This window comes from Enhydra lutris, unplaced genomic scaffold, assembly GCF_002288905.1.
Source record: "Enhydra lutris kenyoni isolate GAN:26980312 unplaced genomic scaffold, ASM228890v2 scaffoldscaffold16, whole genome shotgun sequence".
In the NCBI taxonomy this organism is placed as follows: Eukaryota; Metazoa; Chordata; class Mammalia; order Carnivora; family Mustelidae; genus Enhydra; species Enhydra lutris.
The window spans coordinates 34,813,400-34,840,687 of record NW_019154100.1 but is presented as its reverse complement, the minus strand read 5'-3'; the positions used below and the strand labels follow the sequence as shown (position 1 = coordinate 34,840,687).

General features: G+C 37.5%; 1 protein-coding gene across 4 annotated transcripts in view; it reads right to left on the bottom strand.

The window, feature by feature from the left end:
- Window positions 1-1,679: 1,679 nt before the first annotated feature.
- The window catches only part of LOC111147254 (anillin actin binding protein), a 48,537-nt gene continuing 22,928 nt past the window's right edge, over window positions 1,680-27,288 (bottom strand). Inside the window, exons 9-24 of one of the 4 annotated variants that reach the window (XM_022503177.1) lie at window positions 24,634-24,744; window positions 23,814-24,034; window positions 22,776-22,921; window positions 22,413-22,560; window positions 21,607-21,742; window positions 20,808-20,990; window positions 18,983-19,109; window positions 18,242-18,290; window positions 18,093-18,149; window positions 17,603-17,641; window positions 17,296-17,317; window positions 16,403-16,515; window positions 10,547-10,633; window positions 5,657-5,764; window positions 4,628-4,800; window positions 1,680-2,999 (exon numbers count right to left, since the gene is read on the bottom strand). In XM_022503177.1, coding sequence (XP_022358885.1) covers window positions 2,876-2,999; window positions 4,628-4,800; window positions 5,657-5,764; window positions 10,547-10,633; window positions 16,403-16,515; window positions 17,296-17,317; window positions 17,603-17,641; window positions 18,093-18,149; window positions 18,242-18,290; window positions 18,983-19,109; window positions 20,808-20,990; window positions 21,607-21,742; window positions 22,413-22,560; window positions 22,776-22,921; window positions 23,814-24,034; window positions 24,634-24,744 — 1,844 coding nt within the window. In that variant the 3' untranslated portion in view covers window positions 1,680-2,875. The remainder of the gene's footprint in view (window positions 3,000-4,627; window positions 4,801-5,656; window positions 5,765-10,546; window positions 10,634-16,402; window positions 16,516-17,295; window positions 17,318-17,602; window positions 17,642-18,092; window positions 18,150-18,241; window positions 18,291-18,982; window positions 19,110-20,807; window positions 20,991-21,606; window positions 21,743-22,412; window positions 22,561-22,775; window positions 22,922-23,813; window positions 24,035-24,633; window positions 24,745-27,288) is intronic. The other 3 variants (XM_022503178.1, XM_022503180.1, XM_022503181.1) reach the window with 3 other exon arrangements.

Genomic DNA, 27,288 nt, shown 5'->3' with positions numbered 1-27,288 from the left:
GAGGTAGCCAAGCAGCCATCCAAGAAGGCTCTAGCACTTCTATCCTCACCAAGAGTCTGAGTTTGTTTCTCAGCAACATTGACTCCAGTTTCCCCAATCTGGGGGCCAATGAAGCAGTTAAACCTGTTTAAAATTATATTTTTCTGTTTATTCATTACCCCAGTTATCTAAGCTTTAGTGTCCTCATTCGATGCCTATTTCCTAAGGTCAGGTGAAGATTATATGAGATAATCCATACAAAACTCCAAGAATATCACCTGGTACATAATAAATGCTCAGACAGTGATAGCTAGGCATTGGAGATCTTTATGTTAAATTTTACACATTAACTTTTTTGATTATTAAATATGTCATATTTTCTCCTAGTCTGATGCTTGTGTTTAAACTTTATTTGTAGACATTTATCAGAAAATTTTTTTATCTGATTAAATCTGTCATTCTTTTCCTCTATGGATTTTTGTCATAACTTGATTTTTTTTTTAAATTATATTATTGAAGTGACTGCTCCAAATTTCAGTTCCCGTTTTCTTTAACCTGTCCTATGATCTTGTGGCCAGATCTTAAGATTCTTCTTTGGGCTCACTCTACATTCGTCTCTCTTGCAAAATTAAATGACAGGAGGTGACAGAATTTAGTGTTTATAAATGAGATCATCATTAATAATTCAGAGAAGAAATTCAAGACATCACTCTGGTTTTCTTTCATGGGCCTCTCCTTTTTCTCTTTCCCCTGAAAGAACACATTCCTTTTGTTCTTGCTTCTCCTTCGGGACCACTCTCCTCAGGTCATCTTACCTACTCTCATGGTTCCGACAACCCACTGCAGGCTGGTGACAGAGCAGTGGTTTTTGCTGTCACCAGGTATCTCTAACTTGATGTTCCACAGCCATCTTAAATTAAATTTCTTCTAAAACTAGACTTCACATACCCTCCCTACACCCTAAGAAGCAATGACTGAAAAGGGACACTCTGTTGTGCTTTTTTTGTCTTAACTTAGAACAAACAGTATGTGTGGAATATTTTTAATGAAGAAGAGACACTTACTATGCCTATGTATTATGCTTAGAATCAGTCTAACCGGACACACAAGAACTTAAACATGGTTATGACAAGGGGAAAAGGCATACGTTTCACTTGCACTTCTTTGTGCCTTCTGGATTTCATGCCATGTCTTCAAAGACAGTACAAGTTGGTCATGGGGGAGATGGGAGAAACAGGTGAAGGGGATGAGAGGACACTTATCCTAATAAGCACAAAGTAATATAGAGAAATGCTGAATTGGGTATTATATAGAAACTAATATAACATCATATGTTAAATACACTGGAATTACAAATAAACAACCCCAAATAAGTACAATTCTATAAATAAATAAAAGGGACCCTTTCATCAATCCCATCGAACCCGCTCTCTGTATCGGAGAATAATGTCACTTACCCACCCTGTTGCTGCTAAGCCTCTGCTAAGCATGTCCTCGAAGGCACATCTAAGTACCATATTCTGTTGAAATACCCCAAAAATGGATCCTTCATCCACCTACTCCTTCAACAAAGACCCTCAGGACACATAATAAGATGAGCATGGGGCTGGAGATAAAAAGATGAATGGGATCCTATCCATACAATCCCCTCAGGAAGTCCCACAGCCTAGGGACACAGCAGCCACGCCCCACATTTACACAGCATTTTGTGAATAACTGATTCCTTAAGTCTTTTGCAAGCATTTATTTGGGTAAGAGATCATAAAATATATTTTTAAAATAACATAACAAAAAACACATTTGAATGAATACAAAATTAAATGACAGGAAGTGACAGAATTTAGTGTTTATAAATGAGATCGTCAATAACTTTAACAATTCAGAAAAGAAACTCAAAGTGTATTTAAAAATTGTGACCATGCTTTATAATACTTTGCAATAAAAAAGTATTAGGCTTTTAAAGGTAATGCATGACAAATTTTTCAAAAGATTTCATAATGTACTCCTAGACACTGTCATACATGGACAAGAAAAAAAAAAAGACAAGAACTTTGGCAAGCAAAGTATTAGTCCGTAGCAGCTTGGTAGAGTTTACTTTTATACAAAGACTCCTCAATTTACATTTATTCTTGTTACAGGAGCAGAAAGTACTGATATGCCAAGCGGAGTCTTAGATAGCAAAAATAATTATTTTAAAAAGCCTGTACTCTATGAAAATGTGCACCACACAGCATCTGTAGAAACTGGGTAAATGTAAACCATGTGATTATTAACTCTTCTAAAGAAAACTAACCCCCAAATTTCACATAATATCCCATACCCACATCTCTTGTCTGAAGATAGCCTCCAACTTTATACTAATGTGCACCGGTTATTAAAAATTCTTACCTCCATTACTAAAAAGGTTTCTGTGAAGTCCCTTGGAAGTTTTTTCAGTATTCCACTAACAAGACATATCATGATCAATAAACGATCACAAACTTTAGAAAGACATACTGAGGACAGGGAAAGGATGACCAAGTCCGAGGTTTCTGCCTCCCACCCCTAGAAGAGCTTTTTACTTTGAGACCCACAGCTCCAAGAAGACAACTCAAAATTCCTTACATTTAAAAAAATACTTTGTCATGAATAACTGAATAATAAGATTTCTAGGAAAATGAGGCCTTTAAATTAAGATTTAGCAAAACTGACTATAATGAATTTTCCTCCATTTATGAATGACAGAAACCAGTTGAAATCTTACATACAAAAGATACAAATACTGCATTGTATGTAGTGAATATTGGCACATACCCTTTTGTATTTAAAGCATAAAATGCAATCAGCAAATCTGATGCTCTTAAGATCCATTTATGACACAGCTCAAAAAAACCTCTACATGGAAACGGCCCACAGTCTAAGGCTTCCCAATGGGTTTGTAGCAAGCATCAGGTTGCCAGAGGCGAATATCAACAAGAATTTGATTGAGTTTTTGCATCCAGAGATCCCGCTCTTCCTTGGTATCTGCGGACAGCCAGTTCCTACGGATGCAAACAAAAAGAGTCAAGATCCTTTCCCCCATTCCATACCGCCCTGTTCTCTTGCTGGGGGAGGGGAGTAAAGGCTAAACAGCTAAAATGAGTTACTTTTTACCAGTTTTTAACAGATGCTAATCAAAAGCCTGTGAGGTTTTTCAGCTGCAATAAAGGAAAATAATCCCCATAGGTTGGTTCACGGGATCAAAATTCACAGTGATCCTGTTTGGTTAATGATGGAGTTTCCACACTAAAGACAGTCACCGTCTTGTACCATCTTCAGGTCTGGCCTGAAGGACAACCACTGAGTGTGGGCCACTTCCTAACAAGAGCTAGCACACCAGGTCTTTATCTGGAAGCTTCCCAAATCCTCAGATCTGGGCTCCCTGAGAGCTGGGATCACCAGCTCATGGACCTTCCCTTGGCTCTACAAGTAATACTATTTTGCACTGTTTCCCTTTATTTTTGTGTTAGTAGACATGGTTATCTACAATAAGTGATCTGAAGATCACTTTGACTTTGTCTACCCTAACTTCTCCATCCATATCTGGAATCACTTCTTTGCACCCATATTTAGCCACGAATTGAATAACAAGTTGATAGGGTAGGTCAGAGTAAGCAAGAGGAGAATTCCCTAACTCACAAGCCCGATCATTCTTCTAGAGAACAGCAGTTGTCAGGTCTTTATAGTGTACTCCTTCTGCATCTGTAATTTCCCCGCATTGGTATTAGAAGTAGAATAAGCAGTGATCTGATCATCTAGTGGATGGAGATAACACAACACGTACAACAATAATAGTGGCCATTTCCTGAGCCCGTTCCATGAGCTTGAGACTGTGCTAAATGTGTTTACTCATCAATCTCTATCATCACTCTGTGGAAACTGATGTTTACATCCTGATTCAGTGTCTTTTTTTTTTTTTTTTTAAAGATTTTATTTATTTATTTGAGAGAGAGAGACAGTGAGAGAGAGCATGAGCGAGGAGAAGGTCAGAGGGAGAAGCAGACTCCCCATGGAGCTGGGAGCCTGATGCGGGACTCGATCCCGGAACTCCGGGATCATGACCTGAGCCAAAGGCAGTCGTCCAACCAACTGAGCCACCCAGGCGTCCCAATGACTCAGTGTCTTATTACCAAATGTAACCCTGGCAAGTCACTCAACATTGCTGGCCCTCACTCGTAACAGTTCATTCCCTTAATCTCTAGCCAGAAATTTGCAGAGTAGCCTGAGATTGTTTCTGTAAGTTACCTGATTTCACTGAGGGCATTTTGGGGATGGGAAGGAAGGGGCATGTAAAGTCTCTTTAAATAACACTTGCCTTCTCAATTATACACAAAATCTTCAAACTTAACCCAAAGTACATTAGCTAATTGCCTTGAAAATGGCTTTACTGTGAGTATACTGGAAAACAGGATTAGCCAAAATATAGCTTGAATGTTAGACTTTTTAAAACTATATTAATTTAGTTAGAAGATTGTTCTCTTAGTGATCGTGTGGGTTTTCTTTCTTCTTTAAGACTGTACGCTCTTCAAAGACAAGGACCATCTTGGATATTTCTAAAGGTGGTTAGAACATAGTGGGCAATCAATTACTTACTGGACGGAAGTATTTCTGTTTATAGTGTAATACATACTTGGTGACACAGAGTGTGTCCCTGCATTGGCTGACAAGAGTCTCTCGGTCATCTTCTCTCTGTGGTCGGACAGTAATTAATTCAAATGTATTGCGTCTTGCACAAAATTCTCTGTTGGCCGGTTCTATTTGATGGCTTGTACAATTGGCCAGATTTATCCTTCCTATGGGATTCTTTAAAAACAAATTAAAAGACAATAAACAAGACCATTTACATCAATATGCATTAAGCAGTATTTAAGTTGGTACAAACTAAAAATTTATAAAGTCATCAATTTAAAAGTTAAAACTTAATTATAATAGGTTTAGAGAAACATATTTATTATATTATTATATCTTGCTAGGAAAACAGAAACCGAAAGTGCCAACTACAGCTTTTAGCCAACTTAAAAAATAAACTCTTTATTATGGAATACTCAAAACAGATGCAGAATTAAAAGAGCAGTAAAATAAACTTTCCATGTACCCATCCACCAGCTTCAACAATTAGAAACCCAGATTACTTTGTAATTCTGTTTATTTCTCTTTCCCAGTTTGGGAGTAATAAATAATCATACTTGAGCAATAATATTAATTTCTTTGAAAATGAGATACTATTTATCATAAAATCCTATTATCAAATATTAGAAACAAAATCAAAATCACTATATTCCTGTGATGGTTTTCTATTACTGTTTTATCCCAGATTTAGGTAAGTCAACTATTAATAAAAACAAAAGTGAATTCAACATATTTCTGGCTAAATATGTTATTAAAAAATAGTATGAAACATTCTAGGAGAAAAGAAAGACAAATATATGCAAGGTATTTTAAGAGTGATCAAATCACAGGGAATGGAAAAGAATGAAAGTTTTACACACACACACACACACACACACACACACGCATCTTGCAACAAGATCATTTTTAATGGCTTAGTAAACATACTCAAAGGGGCATCTGGGTGGGTGTGGACACCAGCGGGAACCTTTGCAGGAAACACAATATGAAATGCAGGGCTTTTAGCACTGACCAGAACTATTAATATTACCTTTCGTTTCTCATCATCTGGATAAGTCCAATAAGAGATACAATTTCCAGAAAGAACACACCATCTTCGATGCCAGGCACCAAAACCACTAACATCTTCAAATATGGTCTGAAAAGTCAATGAAATGTTAACTTTAGAAACTTGAGGATCGATTAAATGATAAATCTACATGTTAAACTTCAATACATTGATATACTTCATAGCTCAAAATCAACTTACGTGATTTGCATCATCCTTTACCCTAATAATGAAACTCATTGATTGCTAATATCCAGAAATTGACCCAGATTTTCAAAATCATCTATAAGCATATAGCATTTAAGAATTTCCAGATATTAACCCCAAATCAATACCTCTATCTAATTTAAACCTTTTAAAAGCATCATATCCCAAACCAAATGCTCCTTAAACAAGAGAAAAGTGCTTTAAGTGTTGTAGGGTAGAATAATGAGAATATCATACTTTATATGTTGACAAAACCAATGACAGCTTATTAAGTTAGACTTATTTTATACAAAAGACTGGCATTTAACTTTTATTCAGAACAAAGCAGGATTGGGAAAGAGTTCAACTCATGATTTTGTGCCTTGACGGATTACTTTGATAAACATCAGAGCGCCCCGCCCACTGCTGAGCCACAAAGCACACCCGAGTAGCATTTGCTGCGCAGTCAGGCGGTTGCCGGCTCATGCCTTAGACACACAAGCTACATTCTAAAGAGAGGTGAAGCAGTCATGTCCATCAAGGTCAGGACTCTGGGAAAGGTAACTAACTTGGGGCTTTTTTCCATGGAAGTACTTCTGCTTAAACAGTGTAAGTTGGAGCTGCTCCCTGCCACCTCACTGTTCTTTACTTGTAGTCCTAATGAGCCTTAATCACACAGAAGTCTTTCCTTTGGACTTAAAAAGGAAAAAGACGTCCTTTAGGAAATACTATTTGAGAGAACAAAGCAAGGTAAAATGAAACAGTGCTAGAGATCAGAGGTTGGCAAACTTTTTCTGTGCAGTACCAGAGAGTAAAGATGTTAGACTTCGTGAGCCATCGGGTCTGTCACAATTACTCAATTCTGCTACAGTAACGGTAAAGCAGTCATAGATAGTGTGCAAACAAATGAGCCCATGTTCCAATAAAACTTTATAAAAACAAGCAGCAAGCCACACTTCGCTGACCCTAGCTAACACAGATAATCTCAAAGCACCTTTGTGTCTGATTTCAGAATGCACTCGGCTTTTCCACCTTCACATGGATCAATAAACTTTATACCAACCCGAGGATAGCAGACATATATTCTTCTCAATTCACTAATTTGTGTGAATTTGCCGAACGTTGGCTTGAGTTAGAAGAGTATAAGCTCTAGCCATGGAGGAAAGTTACTTTGTGTGAAGAAATGTTTCTATGAGAGAATGAAGCCTGAAATTTTTTAGCTTAGTTAATTCGCCCAAATTAATTAGCTTACTCTAACCACATACCCTTTTACCCCACCTTTCTTCCTTCTTCCCCAGTTTATCCTCTTTCCTCCCCAAAGCATGTTTTTAAGCAGCACTGGCTCACAACCATTCAAGGAAAAAAGACAGGCATGTTGCTATTTCAATCTCAAGCACAAAATTAGCATAAATGACTCACCATCTCCCTCTTATGTTTATGCTCACTCTTTACATCATAAAGCTAATAGACAAGGAAAAATTTGACGGGTAAGAAGAGCACATTATTATTATTATTATACCTGACTATAATCAGAGAAGAATAAGAAGAGGACAGCATTTTCATTTTTATAACTGAGGAACGTTCAGGCCAAGGAAACTAAATGACAACACAAAGCAGAACTGGAACCTTCTAGCTAATCCGTAACTTCCTAACTTGCCGTTCATCGGTGAAGGCAGAACTAGACTAGCACCATTTTAGAATCACTTAGCAAGTTTTTTGGAATGGTAGTCACCTTCCTTCTAGCTGTCCCTGGCACACCAGGAAGGAAAACCGAACCAAGCAACTTTAGTTTTGATCGCTAGCTCTAATTTATAGAGGGTACAAGTAATTAAAAGGCACTGTTTGGCAGGGGATAGAATTTATTTGGGGGAGTTCTGAGCAGTTTCTTACCACATTTTTGTAAGTGTGGTTGTGATCAGAATGGGCTACAGGGTCTGAGACAGAGCAAACCTGAAGAGAGCTAACTAACACTCACTTGTTGAGAGCCCAGCTCAAAAATTCAGTCAATCAGACATTATATGCAAATGAACTAATGTCCACAACAGTCTGTCAGTTGCTAAAGGTATCTATAGTAAAATATGAAAATATTTACATTAAATAAAGTCAGTAGATAAACTCTGCTTTCACATCAGAAAATGTATAAAAACACTTTTTCAAAAACATCTAGTGCCATCTACTGGCGGTACATGTGAGCCAACTAAGGCAGTCTGGTCTACAATCGGGTTGGCCACAGAGTTCTTCCTGACCCCTCTGACAGCAAGGGCAACCTGTGACATCTTCTGTATCATTCAAATTCTTGCTTCACAAAGAAAGCGAGGGATTAGATTTCCTCTACTTTGTGCACCATAGCCACAATCTTCTGTGTACTCTATACATACTTGTCTCATCTGATAATCGAAAAAGTATATAGCTGACCCTTGAAACAGCCCAGAGGTCAGGGGTGCCGAAGATCCACATATAACTTTTGACTCTCCCCAACCCCCACCAGAACTGAACTATTAATAGCCTATTGTTGGCCAGAAGCCATGTCTATAACAGAAGCAATGAACACATATTTTGCATGTTACATGTATTATAGACTGTGTTCTTACGATAAAGTTAGAGAAATGAAAATGTTAAGAAAATCATAAGGAAGAGCAAATACATTCACAGTACTGTATGTATTTACTGAAACAAATCCGTGTATAAATGGACCCACAAAAGTGTTGTTCAAGGGTCAACTGCTCTTCTGAGTAAGATCAATCCCGTGAACGGTGGTTTGGGTCTCAGGTCTTCTCACTCTCATGACCTCGTTCTGCATATCACTCCTTAAACCTAGTGCAGGTTCCCCAGCACATCTTCAGTCTCTCTGCCCATTTGAATTTAAAGATTCTCAAGTCTCGCTGATCTTATTAAAATGTCAACCAAATCCTTCTTTCACCCTACATAGCTCTGCAGGTACCACACTCTCTCCTTTGCAGCCAAACTTTGTTTCACAGAGCTGCTGGCACTCTCATTCCTCACCTCCTACCCTGTCCATACCATCTGCAATCCAGCTTTGTTCTCTGCCTTGTAAACGAGTCCCACGGTCTCTGATAGTAGTCCTGATCTAAGTTGACCACTCCCTCTTTCAGAATCTCTCTTGGCAACAGTGCCACACACAGAGCCCCCCCTGTAGGCCCCTTTGAGAGCATCTCTTTCTAGGTCTGTGGCTTAAATGTTAGTGTTCCTCCTGGTTCTGCTTTGCTCAGCCCTCCCTGCACTTCAGTAACTATGTCTATTATGCAGATTTCCAAATCTTCATCTCAACCAAAATGGCCATCTTGAGCTTCAAAACTCAAGATCTTTTAGAGTCATCTAAAATTCAGTCATTTAAACTTAACTCATCCAAACGTCCCACCTTGGGGGATGAAGGAACAGGCATGAAGGAACTTTCTGGGGCAATGTTCTAGATCTTAATAGAAATTTGTGTTATAAAGATGTATGCTTGTGTCCAAACTCAGGGATGCACACTTGAGATTTGGAGGAACACGCTAATGTCTTCAGTATACTTTTAAAATTCTTCCCCCCAAATACGGTATTTTCAGCAATGGCCAGAGGGCTAGCTAGAAGGATGGCTAGGTAGCAGATACATGATAAAGCAAGGAGAGTAAAACGCGTTAAAGGCACCATCTAGATGGTGGCTATGTGGGTGTTTGATGTAAAATTCTACCAAACATTGCTGTATATCTGCAATTTTCCACAGTAAAATTCAGGGAGCAAAAAACTTTTTCCCCAAACACGCACCCTTGCTTCTTCCCCAAGATCCCTTATCTTAGTGGCATCATGCCACCCAACAAGTTGTACAAGGCAGGGATCTAGGTGACATCCTTACTTCTATTTTTCCATCCCCTTTGCCGCACTCAAATCACCACGTCTGCCCTCCCTCCTGCTTCATGTCTCCAGGACAGTCTCCATCACCTCTCATGGAGTGACTGTCTCCTCGCTAATCTCCTTCAGAGCTGCCAGTCTCCAACCTCCTCTCCGCATGGCAGGAAGAATGACTTTTCTAAACCCCAAATATGATGTTATTCCTCTGCGTGAAGTCCTTGTGTACTTGCTGGCTTCCAGATATAGTCCAAATTCTTTCAAAGGCCCTTTAGCCCTCAGCCCCATCTCCCCTAAGTACACTGTCCTCTGCAGTCACTCTCCTCACTGTCCGTCTTCCCCACACACACCCAGGCCCTAAGCACCGGCTAAACTATGGGCCACTCACTGTCTGTGCCCTCCTTATCTCTGGTGGGGGGAGAGACAGAAGGGCACTCCAGGCTGGCTTATAGGCTCTGCCCTTCGTCCGGAACACTACTTCCCCTCTTTCTATCTGGCTAACTTACTCACCAGTTTACAAGCTACTTCCAATGACTTTCTTTAACACCCCTCCAGTTACCCCCCGGCACTCTATGCTCCCACCAATTACAGCACAGCATTGCACTTGCCAGTTTACTTGTGCTTTCTCCCTACTAATCTAAAAGCTTCTGAGGGGAAGGCTTCTGAAGGTACTGCTAGATTCCAGTACCAGCACAGTGACTGGCACAGTGTGGACATGCATTCATACATTTACTGAACCAATGAATTGTGTAATCACATAGGTTGTCATTTCTATGCGAAAACAAGTCTATACAGCACAACATGGAAAAAGGAAAATATAGATTAAGCGATGTTACTTACCAGGAAACCTCTTTCTTCAACACTTGAATTCACTTGACATTTTATTTTTAAATAAATATGACCTTCCAAAGGAGATAAAAAGGGCACCTGTGAAGACAGGGGGTAAGTTATTTGCAAAACCGTTTCAAAGTGTGATTTTTTTTTTCTTGATAAAACATGGATAAATCACGAATAAAGAAGATTATGCCTTGAAAGCACAGTATTTTCTAAAGATGGAATGTAAAACAGGTGGCCCGAAAGGCCACTGGTTCCTTAGCAACAAATGCTTTTGAAGAATAAATTCATTCAAGGTAGAGTTTGATAAAAACAGAACCCTAAGTCCCAAGTTAATGTGATAGAGAAAACACAGATTTTTTTTTTAAGATTTTATGTATTTATTTGATAGACAGAGATCACAAGTAGGCAGAGCAGCAGGCAGAGAGAGAGAGGGGGAAGCAGGCTCCCTGCTGAGCAGAGAGCCCAATGTGGGGCTCGATCCCAGGACCCTAAGATCATGACCTGAGCCGAAAGCAGAGGCTTAACCCACTGAGCCACCCAGGTGCCCCGAGAAAACACAGATTTAAGAAGAGATTACATGTGCTTATCTATTCTCCATCAACAGAATATACTCCACTGGTAAATTAATACATTAATACTCAGTAGTAAAGAAGAGTGAGCTGCAGAAATGGAAAAGCTGATCCCCAAATTCATATGGAATTGCAAAAGGTCCCCATTATTAATAACCAAAACAATCTTGAAAAAGAACAAAATTGGAAGAATCGTACTTCCTAACTTCAAAACTTAATCCAAAGCTACAGTCATAACACAGTGTGGGAAGGACGTAAAGAAGATCTGTAGACCAAAGGAACAGAACTGAGAGCCCAGAAATAAACCCATACAGCTATGGTCAACAGGGGTGCCAAGGTCATTCAGTGGGGAGAGAGCACTCCTGTAAGCAAACAGTGCTAGGAAAACGGGATTTCTACCTTACAAGAGTGACGTTGGTCCCCTATCTTCCATCATATACAAAAATTAACTGAAAAGGGATCAGTGACCTAAACCCATGAAACTCTTAGAAGAAAACACAGGAGTCAATCTTCATGGACATGGATTCAGCAATAGAGTCTCAGATATGACACCAAAGCATGAGCAGCAACGCAAACAACAAAATCGATAAATCAGACCTTAGCAAAATTGAAAGCTTTTCAGTGAGGATTCTCAAAAACTTAAAAATAGAACTACTACATAGCCAAACAATCTTACTTCTAGGTATTTATCTGAAAGAATTAAAACCAGAGTCTCCAGGAATATGGGCACTCTGGCATTCGTTGAATTCTTCACAAGAATAAAAGGGGCAAACAACCTAAATGTCCCTCAACACATACAGACAATATGAACATACACATACAGAACCCTTTCTCCCCACTTCGGAGTATGAAAACTATTCTAGCCACGCAGAGCCTATTCTTCTCCAAGTAGGAAGCTTGTCTTCCCGGCTTTCAGACTCTCCTGTGAAATGTGCACTTCCCTTTGGTGCCCGAGACCATAGCCTGCACTTTGCACAGCAGATTCTTGAGAGTAATTATGTGTTTTTTCCGTGTTTGTTCTCATAGCCTACTGCCAACTTATATCCAGGCATTCAACCAACGGTTGCTGAAAGGATACTCTTTGACCAAATAAATACCCAGTTTTCCTATTTAAAAAAAAAAAAAAAAAGTTAAACGTGGCACATAGGTAACCCCTGGATTTTCAAAAATCTGCCCACTTGACTTTTACAAAATACTTATGTTAGTACCTATCTTTGCTAACTGAAAGAAATCTGAAGAGGATTTTCACTTTCATGAAAAGAGGCAAAAAGCAAAACGAGCATTTAGCATTTGTGTTTGCAGCTAGCTGTTCTGGAGGCAGCGTGCACCCCAAACAGCAAGAGTGGCACCCAGCTCTTTCCCTGGGGACCACACTCAGCACCTGAGCATGAAGCCACCAGAACTCTGAACTGTGTCTGTGAGCGTCTGTGCTTCGTCTCCATTTGTTCTGTGCATCTGTTAGCAAAACGTGTCTTAAGGTACCAGAAAAGCCTAAGAGAAGAGAAGTTACTTTTGAGAAGGAAAAAACTTTTTAGGTATAAGGCTAGTTTCCAGCAATTCAGTCTTGCAACACAATAAAGATAATTTAAAGGGGGAAATCTTGGCCAGAAAGTGTAGATTTCCAGAGACTAATTCCATGAGACAAACCTCTAACTTTCTGAATTTAAAAGGTATCATAATGTAAAATCAAAATATTATGTGCCTTATTATCCTTCTTGTTATAAATTCCCTTGTTCTTTTCTTTTCCATGTTGTCAGTTATAAGTTCCTCAGGCTCTCAATGTTAATTAATAGATTTCCACGTTGAACCCAGGGAATGCTGCTGGTAAAAAGAATCTCATAAAAACGAGAAGAAAATGTTCACTCTTAACTCTACAGCTATGAAATGCTGACAGTGTTCTTGGTCAGAAGTTTGTCCTGATGGGTGAATTGAGAATATTCACAAGATGGTCAATATCACTGCCCCCTGCTGAGTGTAGGAACATGGGAAAATGTATGAGCCTGTTAGGTTTTCTGTTCAACAAAATGGTCTTGAAGATATTCACACTTCTAAGATTATTGCTAAGATCTATAAAATGTAACTCTATAACCAGCATGGCTGTAATTTTTCATACAGTGGGATATTTCTAAGAGAGGGGCGTACTGTTAATAATTATTAAGCCAATGGACATACACCAGGATAGTTTTGGGCACAGCAGAACACCTAATCACTCTTCCCATAACCTTGAAATTCGACAATGCTAATTGGTTGTTTTACTTCACAACTATTTGCCCCATTATTATTTGAAATAACATCTCTATTTTCGGTAAGGTGTAAATACCTAGGAGCGTTCTTTTAGTCAAAAGATGGGCTTCGAGATATTCTTCTCTCTTTATCTGTGAAAGTATAATAAAATCTATGGCTATTTTGGAGTCTCTATTCAAAGAAAAGGATTTGAGAGCCTGTGACTCATGGCAATTCATAATTTAAATTGCAGGATATCAGATTTAACCTCAAATAGGAAGGCAATCGCTATCAGTGGTATCCTAAATCCATAGAGCAAACAGTCTGGGTAAACTTCAACAGAAATTCCATTCTGAAGGTGATCTCAAGAGATAACCTTTGTGACTGTTGTATTGTTGGTCACAGCACCAATAAAATAAGCAAACACTCGCTTATATCACTGTTATCTGGTAGGATATAGGTGACTTGTGTGTTCTCTCAAAGTCAATGAAGCAGGGTTATTGTGTGAGTATAGACCATCTTCCATTTTTCTCACCAACTGAAAGAACATCTAACTTAACTATTTTAAATATTCTCCTACATCAATTATAAACTACTAGAATAAATATTTGCTTCCTCCTGCCATTCATAAAAGCACATTTGAGACAAATTTTATATCTGATTATATTGTATTTGATTCAGAAAGAGACTTTAGAGTATTAGACACAACCAATTAAATTGAGTGATTTGATTTTGTACTGAATCATGTGGTTGGCTATTTAAGTTACAATTTCAAAGAAATTAAGAGAATGGAAATACTGGATTTTTAAAATTTGTAAGTGTGATATTTTGAACTAAAATGGCACCCAAACAATTTTTCAAAATAAGTCTATTTAACATACATCATTAAAACCTCTTTCATGGGGTGCCTGAGTGGCTCAGTGGGTTAGAGCCTCTGCCTTCGGCTCAGGTCATGATCCCAGGGTCCTGGGATCGAGCCCCGTATCGGGCTCTCTGCTTAGTGGGGAACCTGCTTCCTCCTCTCCGTCCTGCCTGCCTCTCTGACTACTTGTAATCTCTGTCTATCAAATTAAAAAAAAAAAACAAAAAAAACCTCTTTCATTTTAAAAGATTAACAAAATCTCTTACATGCAGAAATTGGCATTTTGTACATTTCTATATACCCAGGGAATGCTTGTAATTGATCTTTGCAAGGCTAGTAAAAATCCTAAAAAAAAAAACCTAAGACATATGATTATATTTAGTATAATTTTAGTGTTCGATGCATTTTAATTTCAAAATCACTAAACAAACCATCATCTACATAGCAATGTACCTATTAGACAACTGAGACCAGTTTTATCTTAAACATTACCATAGGTCTTTCCATATACGGGAGGTCAACAATATTAAATACTGAAATTTTAGTTTTTAGACAATTGAATACATTTTAATGTTAGTTATTAATTTGGTATTTTAGTAGCCAGAAAAATCAAATATAAGTGACTACAGAATCTTAAAGAGCTGTAACGTGAAAAAAATATAGAAGAAAAGCCCTAGTACCAAACATGCATGAAAACAAGAAGACTGTCAAAAAAAGCTTAAAAGAACTATGAGAATAAAGAAAAAGATTTCCACCTGCAAGAATCTAAAGAAAGAATAATGTATATCACGTCCTTAATTCTTTAAAATTACCAAGAACACATAAGAGTGGTTAGTGAAATGAATACATATGAGCCAAAACTTCAGGATTGATTTTTTTAAGCTCATTAGTTTCAAGCAAAGAAAATATAGCAACCTTTTCCTGGAACATATAGCCCAGTAGTTCTCGCTCTTTTACATCATAATTTATCTAAAACAAACAAAATAAAAGACAAAAAGAAAAAAAGACCCAAGATCACTCAATTTGTTAAACTAGCTGTATTACTAAATAAAAAGTTATATACATTTTTTAAATTAGCATGTTAAGATAAAACACATTTATGCGTTAACAATAATCAAAATTTAAAGGTAGTCTGTTTTTTTCCTATTAACTAAAAGACAAATGTTTCATAGAAATTTAAAGGTAGATTGTTTTAATCTAACCTTATATTCTCTACTGGGAAAACAAGATCCCAGAGAAATGAAGTGATTCGCTCAATGTTTAAAAGGAAATTACTAGGAGGATCAGTACTAGAAACCAGACCTCCAAATTTTTATACTTCCTCACCTCCATATTCTGACTAGGAAAATCTCTTAAAATATTTAACAATATCCCTGTATTATACCACAGAAATCAGCCCAAGGATCAAAATTTGCTACCAGGTCTCTCACTCTGAATGGTTTCATTGGCTATTAAATGAAATAGCCAATTTCATTAGTCAGGGGCACCTGGGTGACTCAGTAGGTTAAAGCCTCTGCCTTCGGTTCAGGTCATGATCCCAGGGTCCTGGGATCGAGCCCCACGTTGGGCTCTCTGCTCAGCAGGGAGCCTGGTTCCTCTTCTCTCTCTCTTTCTCTACCTGCCTCTCTGCCTACTTGTGATCTCTGTCTGTCAAATAAATAAATAAAAATCTTAAAAAAAAAAAGTTTAGTCATATCACATTATGGTGAAAAAGCACTCAATAGGGACAGAACACTGAACTTTGAAGCTTTTAATTTGGGGAGGAAAGTATGGGAAAGAAATCCCTTCGATTCATGAGTACTTTCTAAGAAAGTAACCTATCCTTCCCTATATTATCAAAACTAAATCTATTAAATAGTATTCATTTCAAGATATCAGTTCAAATGGGCAAGTTACCATGTTTAAAACTGTAAGCTTAACATCTACATGCAAGAAGTAATACTCCCGTAGTCAGAAGTAACATTTAGAATAAATCAGTAGACACTGTATACAAAGCAGTATACACTGCTTTGAAGATTTAACTATTAAGAGACAAGAAAGAAATACTTCCAACATCAAAAATGTAGCGACACCCACGCCTAGTTAAAATTTACAATTCTAAGAACATACATTCTCACCCAAAGATTTCAAATATTTAAAAGTCCTTGGGGCATTTCCACTGACTTAATTTTTCTAAAAGCAAATAAATACATAAATTTGGAGTACCTTGTCCAGAGCAAATTTAGTGTTTCCTACTGAAGACAATGACAGCGTATAAGATCCAACCAGGGCAAAGTTGCTGGTGCGCACAGCATTGAGACCTCCTGGACTGGCCATGACTGGAGAGAAAGGAAAGGAAGTTTAGTTCAGAGTGACTTTTGTGAGTGTAAATAACAATTCTTCACCACAGCCCAACAGAAAGAAATTAGGTTGTCACAGAGAAAACTGCCTCATTTTCCTCCATCTCTAAAGAGTGAGAGAAAACAATTTTCCTAAAAGAGATGTGAAAAGGCTTCATGGCTCTGGTCTAGGATGACATAATTAACAGCAGAGATTATCTCTGCAAAGTTCTTCTCAGTTACCTTCTTATGCCAAGAAGAGACCAGAAGCCCAAAGGAAGTGAGTGAAACCAGCTCCATTCTAATCCCCTTCGGAAAACTCAGGCCTAAAGCCACTCTAGAGAACGCCTTTCCTGGCTTCCTGGCACCCAGGCTTCCAGTGAACTAGAAGGATGCTTCTCTGACATGATACAATGCGAGTTATGATGAGCAAAGTTAAAAGAAGTAAAGTTCACAGTGTGGAAAACACAAAACAAATCTATACAATGACAGAAGTTGGGGTGAAGAACGGAGTCAGCAGCTGCAGCCGTAGCCCGGTGACTGGGTATCACACAGCTACTGCCTGCTAGATAGAGCCTGAATGACGTGAGGCCAGGCAACAGCTGACAGCATGCCATTCTGCCCAGTAATCTCATATATTACTAAAAACCATACAGAAAATATTACTCAAAAGAGTCTAAGGCGAACACTCATCAAGATGCCCATGTGTATAAAGCGTGTGCACCACTGCTTAACTCAATTCCTTATTCCGGTGTTTGAAATAGTTCAAGATTCTCTCACCTGAAGAATGAAGGCTGCTTTTCTAAAAGAAAAAGGAAAAAAAAAATCGGTATAAAGAAGAAGTATAAGTTATTTCCTTTATTCGATACAAAGATTTAAGTATTAAACATTAAACTCCTTAACATTGCAAAGGCTACACTTCAGAAAACAGTATTTTTCCCCTTCTTAAGTATCAGATTTTCTCCCCAGTAGTATATTTTAAAGATTTCTACAGTGCTAAGGGTTTAGAAATGGCTAACCAATTTACAATCCTGTGTGTAAGATGCAGATTTCTCAATGGAGCTAAATTTTTTAAGAATTTACTTACTGTGGTTATAGATGTGAGAAGTCGTTTTGGAGTAATCGCCTAGAAGAAAAGATTAACAGTGTCTTTCCTGCTAAACATTATGAGTCAGAGCTTAAAACTAACCAAACTTGAGATACTCTCACATAGAAAATAATCCTGAAATATGAATACATTATTCTTGAATCCTCCATTAAAGGCTTTCCCTATATTGTCATTCCTGTTTTTATTAGAACTAAAATAAAATTTTGCTAGATGATGACTTAGGAAAAGCACAACCCAGAGCCAAGACTGGGAAAGCTGGAAATTGACATGCAGACACTACTGTTTCTGCCTGCATGTCAGTCCCAAGTGCTGGTTAACCGAGAACATGGCAGGCAAGAGTGCAGAAGAAAGGCCTGAGACACATTTCAGCAGGCTATCAAAGCTGGTTGTCAAGTAAGTGTAGAGCAATTAAAACTGATACATCTATTGTTTCTGATAATAATACTTCTACCATATTTTTCATTCTCACCTTGGACTTATATGCCTTTTTCTTCTTATCAGGGCCTGAGAGATCTTTCTTTTGTACCTACACACAAACCCAAAGCATAATTAGTTTAAGAGTTAATATCGCTAAGGAGGACATAATATTGGTTATTTGGGAAAGCTTTCACTACTTACCAAGCTGTAAACTTCAATATTTATTTCAAAGTCATTGGACACATCTTGCCTGGAAAAATAAATCATTAAATAAAACAGTAAGGAAAACATTGACTTAATGCCATTAAAAATGATGCCACCTAATAGTCTTGCAGTATTTTGGGAGTAAAGGAATTCACAGTGTTTTTAACTACAGGCAGTTGTTACAAACCATCAAAGAACATAAAAATTAGTAAGAACAGTCTATTTTTCCTATAATACAAGCCAAATCTTTTCTTTGGTATTTTACAACTCAAGATCTTTAATAAGTACTTTTTTTCTAACTGGATTTTGATTCTGAATTTTCATAATAAATTTTTAAGACTAAATACATCTTTTAAGTGAGCTGGAATATTAAGTACATTTGCGATTTAAAACATATATACATAAAAATTAAGGTCCACATTTTATATACATATTTATTTATGTATATTTATATAATATATAATGTGGACCTTAATTATTTTTATGGTACATATGTAATATATATTTATATTTTATGTATTTACCAAATCATTAAGTACCTTTAGTCACATGCAAGAAAAGTGCTACTCACTGGAAAGAAATATCAGAAACATATAAAAGATTTAAATCAACAAACTGAAATGGAGTCATTTGTCCATAGAAGAATGTAGATACCACATTTCAAAGACTATACATTCCATCTGTATTCTCTATTAAAAGAAAAATGTGTTTAAACCATCAAAAGCCTAATTTACTTACAGAGTAAATGTAGTAGTGAATGTCAGAGCATCACCATTAAGAGAATTTGAAGTACATGCTAATGGTGTGGCTACCATATTTTCAGGTCCTGCTTTTAGTATAATTAAGAAATAGTAATTTGCTGCATCTGCAAAAAGTAATCACATTACGTAATAAGCACAAGCAAAGTCAGATTTGACTAATCAGCATTCCAGAAGACCAAAGGAAAAATTAATACTGCAACCGATTTATGTAATTTACCTAAAAATTACTAAAATCAACTTTCCAGATACAAAAAGCTAAGTAAGACCCATAAGCAGACAGTCATAATCATCATCAATAAGCCTCATCAAGGTCTCTTCCTATAATTTATATGAACTGAAATGACATCACTCCATATCCCTCAGTGTCTGCTGACTTCAAATTTTACCTATTGATTCCTAATTCTTTAGCTGATGATATATTGTTCAACAATATAGGCCTCAATATGTTCCTTAAAATATTATATTTCTGTGAAAGTTCCTTGGAGATAAATTCTAATAGAAACATAAGAGTGTTTCTTCACCATGTTAGTAAATACCCACGTTTCAAGGTACATATTATATTACCCAATAGATTTCTTCCAGACCACACCAAAATCCGACAACAGCGACAATCAGAACCTATGTTACCTTGTTCCTAAAGAACGCTCCATTCTTTATTTTCCTTGTAGCTTAAATTCACTTCTCACCTATGTCTAGCCCTCCCTCTCCTCAAACAGAATGGCCCATGCAAATGAAAACATAAAAGAATCTTAAAAGAACTACACCAAAATTTAATGAAACTTTGATTTTTATTAAGTGGGCTATAATTACCCTGCCCTCTTTTCAGATCCTGGTGCAATATTCTCCTTTGCCCACTTTGCTATGATTTATCATAGCACACACATTTAGGAAAGTTTACTTATTCAATCTAGAGTGACAAAGGCAATAATAATTTCAATAGAACCATCTTCACTGTGGTGGTCATCTTCACCTCTACAGCTAATAATTCAAGATTTTTGGAATGAATTTTATTTTATTTTTTTAAAGACTTTATTTATTTATTTGACAGAGATAGATCACAAGTAGGCAGAGAGGCAGGGAGAGAGAGGAGGAAGCAGGCTCCCCGCTGAGCAGAGAGCCCGATGCAGGGCTCAATCCCAGGACCCTGGGATCATGACCTGAGCCGAAGGCAGAGGCTTTAACCCACTGAGCCACCTAGGCACCCCTGGAATAAATTTTAAACAGAATAAAGTAGATTCTCTTCAATGTCCCATTACTTTCCACAATAAAACTAAATAATGAAAGTTGAAATGATCTGCTGTATCAAGACATCTCATCTTAGGAAAATACTTTATGCTCAAAACTATGTTTAGGGGCACCTGCGTGGCTCAGTTGGTTAAGTGTGTGCCTTGGGTTGAGGTCATGATCCCAGAGTCCAAGGATCCACACTGCATCTGGCTCCCTGCTCAGCAGGAGTCTGCTTCTCTCTCTGTCCCTCTCCCCTCACTTGGTCCTCTCTGACTCTCTATCAAATAAATAAAATCATAAAACAACAACAACAACAACAACAAAACACCTATGTGTAACTCACCTCCTTTCAGTTAGAACCCTGTCTGTTACCATGTAGATCAGCAACCCCATATATGCAATTTTGCCTTGGTTATTTTTATGAATATTTCTTCATTAAAGGAACTAAAGGCCCAAGATACAAGCTGTGCATCTTTTTGCATGCTCTGCTTGCTCCCATTTGCATAATTCCTATCTAGGTAAGGCTCATAATTTAACCTAGGACCCAGAAGTGATGCAAATAAAAATCACCATACCTGGTTTCTGAACCGTACCACAGACGAAATCTGCTTTTAGAGGCAAGCGGATTTCTGACAAAGTAACTGATCCTTTGGATGGGACAAATTCACTTGGGGCAATGGGACCAGCTTTATTCTTCTTCTGAGGCCCTTCATTCTTCAATTTATTCAACTCATCAATCAAAAGTGCTCTCTTCTCAGCTATGTAAAAATATGCAATATCACAAATATGAAAACTGTAACTGTTTGTACATGAGACCAACTCAAGAAAATGTACTTAAGATCAAAGACAAGATCAGTGCTTCTTTATAAAACAGGAGGTAGTAGTTGGGTAAAACCTTGACTGCTCATCTTTTTATAATGTCTTTAAAACTTAATGCTTAAACTTTTTGCCAGTTTTCTCATATGGTATAATCTCTGTGCACTAACATGCCCTATCATCCCTCAACACACATACACAACTAAACTCACATGCTTTTTTTAGCTCCATGAAGATAGTTAGGTGCTGAGACAGAGTGTGTGTATACGAATACACACAGACACACACACACACACACACACACACACACACACACACACACACAAATATGTTCATATATTCATTTTTGGCATACTCTTCACAACTGCATTTCTTCAAATGCATTCCAATTCCTTTCACCTTTTATGCAAACTCCATTTTATGTGCAGAGCATTCACAAATGTCATAAGAAAGACACAAAAACACAGATCAACTGAAATAGAAAAAGTCCTTTCTTTAAAATAGAGATTTCTAACTATCCTAGACAAAAGAGTCTTGTTTCTAGTGTAGCACACGTACTTGCAATGAGGAGAAGTCTTTCCGCTTCAGCTTCTTCTAGTGACCCTTTTCCATGATCTTCGTCAACACAACAGTTAAGGGCCTGGCTAGCTTGATAGATGACTGTCTGCTGCAAATTTATTTCATTATTGAGTTCCTAGGGAAACCAACAAAAGGAAGAAAAAACTCACATTTTTAATTGCCATTTTCACTTTATTGAAACTTCAATTCTAACTAAGCCTGTTGGATAATTTCCGAAATATCCAGAGAGTAAAGTCAAAATGTTACACCACTTCTCACCATTCAAGTGTCTACATTATGCACCAAAGATATTCAACACGCTGTAATAATTACACTATAAACAGTCTTTCTCATGAAGACTTTCCACTCATACTTATTAAAATTATAATTGGGGGTACGTTCAACAAAGTGTAAAGATTTAGAAATTACCTGATTCATTTTATTTAAATTATATATATTTATATTTTTAAAAATGCCTTCCTTAGCATACAAGAACCTCTAAGAGCAAAAAAATTTCACACTTCACTACAATCCAACTTATAGTTGGACTTTAAGGATATTTATGACAAACGTTTAAATATTTCAGAAATATCAAACAATATCAAACAAGCAACATTCCCAACAGAGAAGCCCTTCCTTCCTCAAGTTACACTGAACTCAAGAGCAATTTACTGAGCTCTAGTGTATCAGACAATGCCCTAGTCACTCAGGGTATACAGATGAGTAAGGCTGGGCCCTTGTCCTTAAGGAGTATACAGTCTTATACAGAAAAACATTCCAAAGCTCCTTTCCACAGAAGTACATACCTGCATTTTCTGTTTGATATTAACTTGACCAGGAAAGCCATTCTTTTTCTCATCTAACTTGGAAGTAACGTCTTCCTTCCGAACAATCACCTGCTTTATTGAAGGACGTTCTGTTTCTTTGAATCTTTGAGATCTGTATGCGTCAATGCTTCAGGAAATAAGGTATACTCTATTAGAAATCCAGCAACACATTGAGCACTCTCTTTTACTGAACAGGTGGAATGCAAAATGCCATTTGGTAAAAGAGAGGCTGAAAAAAGTCATTCCAAAGTTTTATAAATGAATTATTAATAACATTATAATACAACTTGCTATATCTAACCATGACCCTTAGTGATTGAATCCCTTCTGAAACATTCTTACCTGTAAAGAAGATCACGATCTTCAGAACCAATGCTATCACCTGACTCAGCTCGAGGGACACGGGTTCTCTGGAATTTTCCCGGCTTTGGACTTTCAACACTTACACTGCTGTCTTTCAATTCCAGTCTCGGTGAGGAAACCAAACTCTGCAGTGAAATACACGAGGTATTAATAGGTTTTATGGATGACATGGATTCTAAATGATAATTCTGAGGAAATAAAGAAATTCTCTATTATTAGGAAATAAACATCCAGTAAGCCAACTGATTCATCATAAAACCAAGCCCAACTAAAATAAGTTCCTAAATAGTAAATGAATAAAAGTTCAAAGATAGCTAAAACCGGGGCACCTGGATGGTTCAGTGGGTTAAGCCTCTGCCTTCGGCTCAGGTCATGATCTCAGGGTCCTGGGATCGAGCCCCGCATCGGGCTCTCTGCTCAGCAGGGAGCCTGCTTCCCCCTCTCTCTCTCTGCCTGCCTCTCTGCCTACTTGTGATCTCTCTCTCTCTCGCTGTCAAATAAATAAATAAAATATATATATATAAAAAAAAAGATAGCTAAAACCTACATCTGCAACTCTCTTAAAAAGTATTTCTAATTGCATCAACTCCCCAAGCTGCAGTTACTCAATTTACGGTGATAGCTAATAATAGTAGTTGGCTGTCCATAAACGTTAGTTTTGTCTGGTGCTAAATACTAATATACTAATGATATAATATTCACATCAGCCCGAACTAGTTTTAACCTCCTTCAACAGGTGAGGGAACTGTGGTAAAGAGGTTGAATAACCTGGGCCAAAACCAGCCAATGGCAGAGCCCACATATCTGGCCTGTTAAACCATGTCATGGTGTGGATTTTATCTAAGGTCACAGGAAACCACTGAAGAGTTTTAAGCTCTCTTTTAAGAGAACTGACATCAGAGTTCCAGAATTCCCCTGGCTACAGAGGGCCAAATCCCCATGTACCAACTAAAACAAAAGGGGATCCCATTCTAACAGTTTGTATCGCAGGCCTGTTAACATTCCGTCTTTCCTTACCTCTGGACTTACCACACCAACTGTCTGTGCTAATGGAGCGAGTAAAGACATGGAGGAGATATTCAGTGCATCTTCCTGTTCTTCATGGTCCATCTCCTCTTCGCTCTTTTCCATATCTAGCTCACCTTCCACCAGGACATCACTGAAGATGTCATTAATTACTTTTGAACTATTGATATCATCATCATCATCCACACTCATCTCAGTTTCACGTACCACTTCTGAAAAAGATTTCAGTAGGTAGATTCTGTGACTCAGATCTTTAAGAATTAAAAGGATAGCAGAGCAGATCTCACGTTCATGTGCTTACTAAATATACAGTAAAGCAATAAAGGTTGAAACTGTCGAAAGTTGAGTCAATGTTTTGGGTTTAAGAAAGAATATTAAGGAAGAATGCAAATGGCAAGATAACAGCCAAAGGCTTCAGACTCACGAAAAATGTTCTTTCAAGTCACTCTTTTTCTATTGTTGGGGAGTTCCCTTTCACATGGCAGTGAATAATAGGGAAATAGTAACATCACCTAAGGCAGGGGTCCCAAATAGTCTTCAAGAGCCACTTATTCCTCTAAGAGTGTGGAAGAACAACACATTTCCTTTCCCTGTGAAAGTGAGTGATAGCCTTAATCAGATTTTCACAGGGGTCTATGACCTAAAGATAACTGTTAAGAGTGCTATCTCTTTGTGCAAGCTAGAGTATTTCCTAGTTAAAAGAGAGAGACAGAATTACAAAATCAGAAGACATTCTGAAATACAGGACACTACATATTTGAATATGTGCTTCTACCAATATATTAATAGGAAATAAAGCATAAAAACCAACCAGTCTGCTGCTCGACCTTTGGCTCTGATGTTACTTTTAAAGACTTATCCTCTTCTAAAAACAATGTGATTTTCAAAGGGCTAGACTTCGTCATTTCACATTCAGTGAAACCTAAAAAAATTGTAAGAAAAATCATATTAGTTTATGTTTAGAACCTAGAATTTTTCAGTGAAAGAATCTTATGTATTCTTTTTTCTGATTATAAAACTATGCATTTCAAATCTAGAGATGTATACAGAATCCCCCAAAACAACTGTCCTCTCTTCACATTCCCATTTATCTCTTCCTCCCCAAAGAGAAAGGCAATGTCAATATTACAAGGTTACTGTTCGTTCTTCCAGTTTTGCCCCTATGTATGCAAATGTGAACATCCTTTTGTTTTATCAGAAAGTAATCATACTATGCATTCTGTTCTGCATTTTGTTTTTCACTTAAAAAAAAGTGTCAATAAGAACACTTCAGAGATTAGCAATATAAGAAAACTACCTCAACATAATAAAGGCCACATAGGAAAAGCCCATAGCTAACATGATACTCAGTAGTGAAAGACTCAAAGTTTTTCCTCTAAGATCAGGAACAAGGCAAGCATGGCCACTCTTACCTCTTCTATTCAGCGCAGCTTTGGAAGTCCTGAAGTAAGAGCAATAGGCAAGAAGAAGAAGTAAAAAGCATCCAGATTGGGGCACCTGGGTTGCTCAGTGGGTTAAAGCCTCTGCCTTTGGTTCAGGTCATGATCCCAGGGTCCTGGGATCAAGCCCCACATCAGGCTCTCTGCTCGGCAGGGAGCCTGCTTCCCCTCTCTCACTCTGCCTGCCTCTCTGCCTACTTGTGATCTCTCTCTGTCAAATAAATAAATAAAATCTTTAAAAAAAATAAAAAGCATCCAGATTTGAAAAGAATTAAAATTACCTCTGTTCATAGAATAAAATACTTAGGAAAAAAAAAAGTGAAATACTTAGGAATAAAACTAACCAAGGAGGTGATAGATTTATATGCCGAAAGCTACAAAACATTGCTGAAAGACATTAAATAAGACACAAATAGCTGGAAAGACATCCCATGTTCATGGATTGGAAGACTTAACATTGTCAAGATGTCAATACTACCCAAAGCAATCTACAGAGTCATTGCATCCTTACCAATAACATTTTTTGGAGAAACAGAAAAATCTATCTTAAAATTCATATGGAGCTTCAAGGGACCTTGGACATCCAAAATAATTTTGTAAAAGAACAAAATTAGAAAACTGACATTTCCAGATTTCAGAACATATTACAAGGCTACAGTAATCAACACATTTGGCACAAACACAGATTCATAGATCAATGGAATAGAGAGAATAGACAGCCACGAAACAAAACCTCACATATTTGGTCAAATGATCTTTGACAAGGCTGCCAAGATGATTTGGTGGGGAAGGAAAGTCTCTTCAACAAATGATGTTGGGAAAACTGGATATTCACATGCAAAAAATGAAGTTGGGCCCTTATCTGACACCATATACAAAAATTAACTCACAATGGATTAAAGACCCAAATAGAAGACTCAAAACTATAAAGGTCCTATAAGAAAACATGGAGGGAAAGCTTCATGACAATGGATTTGGCAATTTCTTGGGCGTGACATCAAAAGCACAGGCCACAAAAGTACAAACAGACAAATGAGGCAATATCAAACTTAAAAACTTTTGTGCATCAAAGCATATATTCAACAGAGTTGCAAAGACAACCTACAGAATGGAGGACAATATTATAAATTGTGTATGTGATAAGAGGTTAATGTTTGGTTAATATAAAGAACTCCTAAAACTCAACAACAAAAATAAATATCCTGATTAGAAAATGGGCAAAGGACTTGAACAGACATTTCTCCAAAGATGATATAGAAACAGTCAACAAATATATGAAAAGATGCTCAACACCACTAATTGTAAAGGAAACAGAAATCAAAATCACAATGAGCTATCACCTCACACCCCTAAGGATGGCTACCATCAAAAAAACAGAAAGTAACAAGTGTTGGCAAGGATGTGGAAAAACTAGAACCCTTGTGCTGTGTTGATGAGATGGTAAAATGTTATGAGTGCTACAGAAAATAGTATAATGGTTCCTTCAAAATACTTAAAATAGATCCACTGTATGATATAGCAACCCTACTACTGAGTCTATGCCAAGAATTAAAAGCAGGGTCTCAAAGAGATATTTGCATACCTATATCCCTAGCAGCACTACTCACAATAACCAAGAGATGGAAGCAACCAAAATGTCCACTGATAGACAGTGGCTAAACAAAATGTATATATACATGATGGAGTATTATTCAGCCTTAAAAAGGAAGGAACTCTGGTCACATGCTAGGACACGGATAAACCTTAAGGACACTATGATAAATTAAATAGACTAGTTACAGGGGTGCCTGGGTGGCACAGTCAGTTAAGCATCCAACTCTTGATTTCGGCTCAGGTTGTGATCTCAAGGTCATGAGATAGAGCCGCATGTTGGGCTCCATGCTCAGCACAGAGTCTGCTGAAGTTTCTCTCTCCCTCTCTCTCCACCCCTCCCCACTGCACTTCAGGTCTCTCTCTCTAAAATAAATAAATCTTTTTTTTTTAAAGTTAGTTACAGAAAGATAAATACTATATGATTATACTTATAT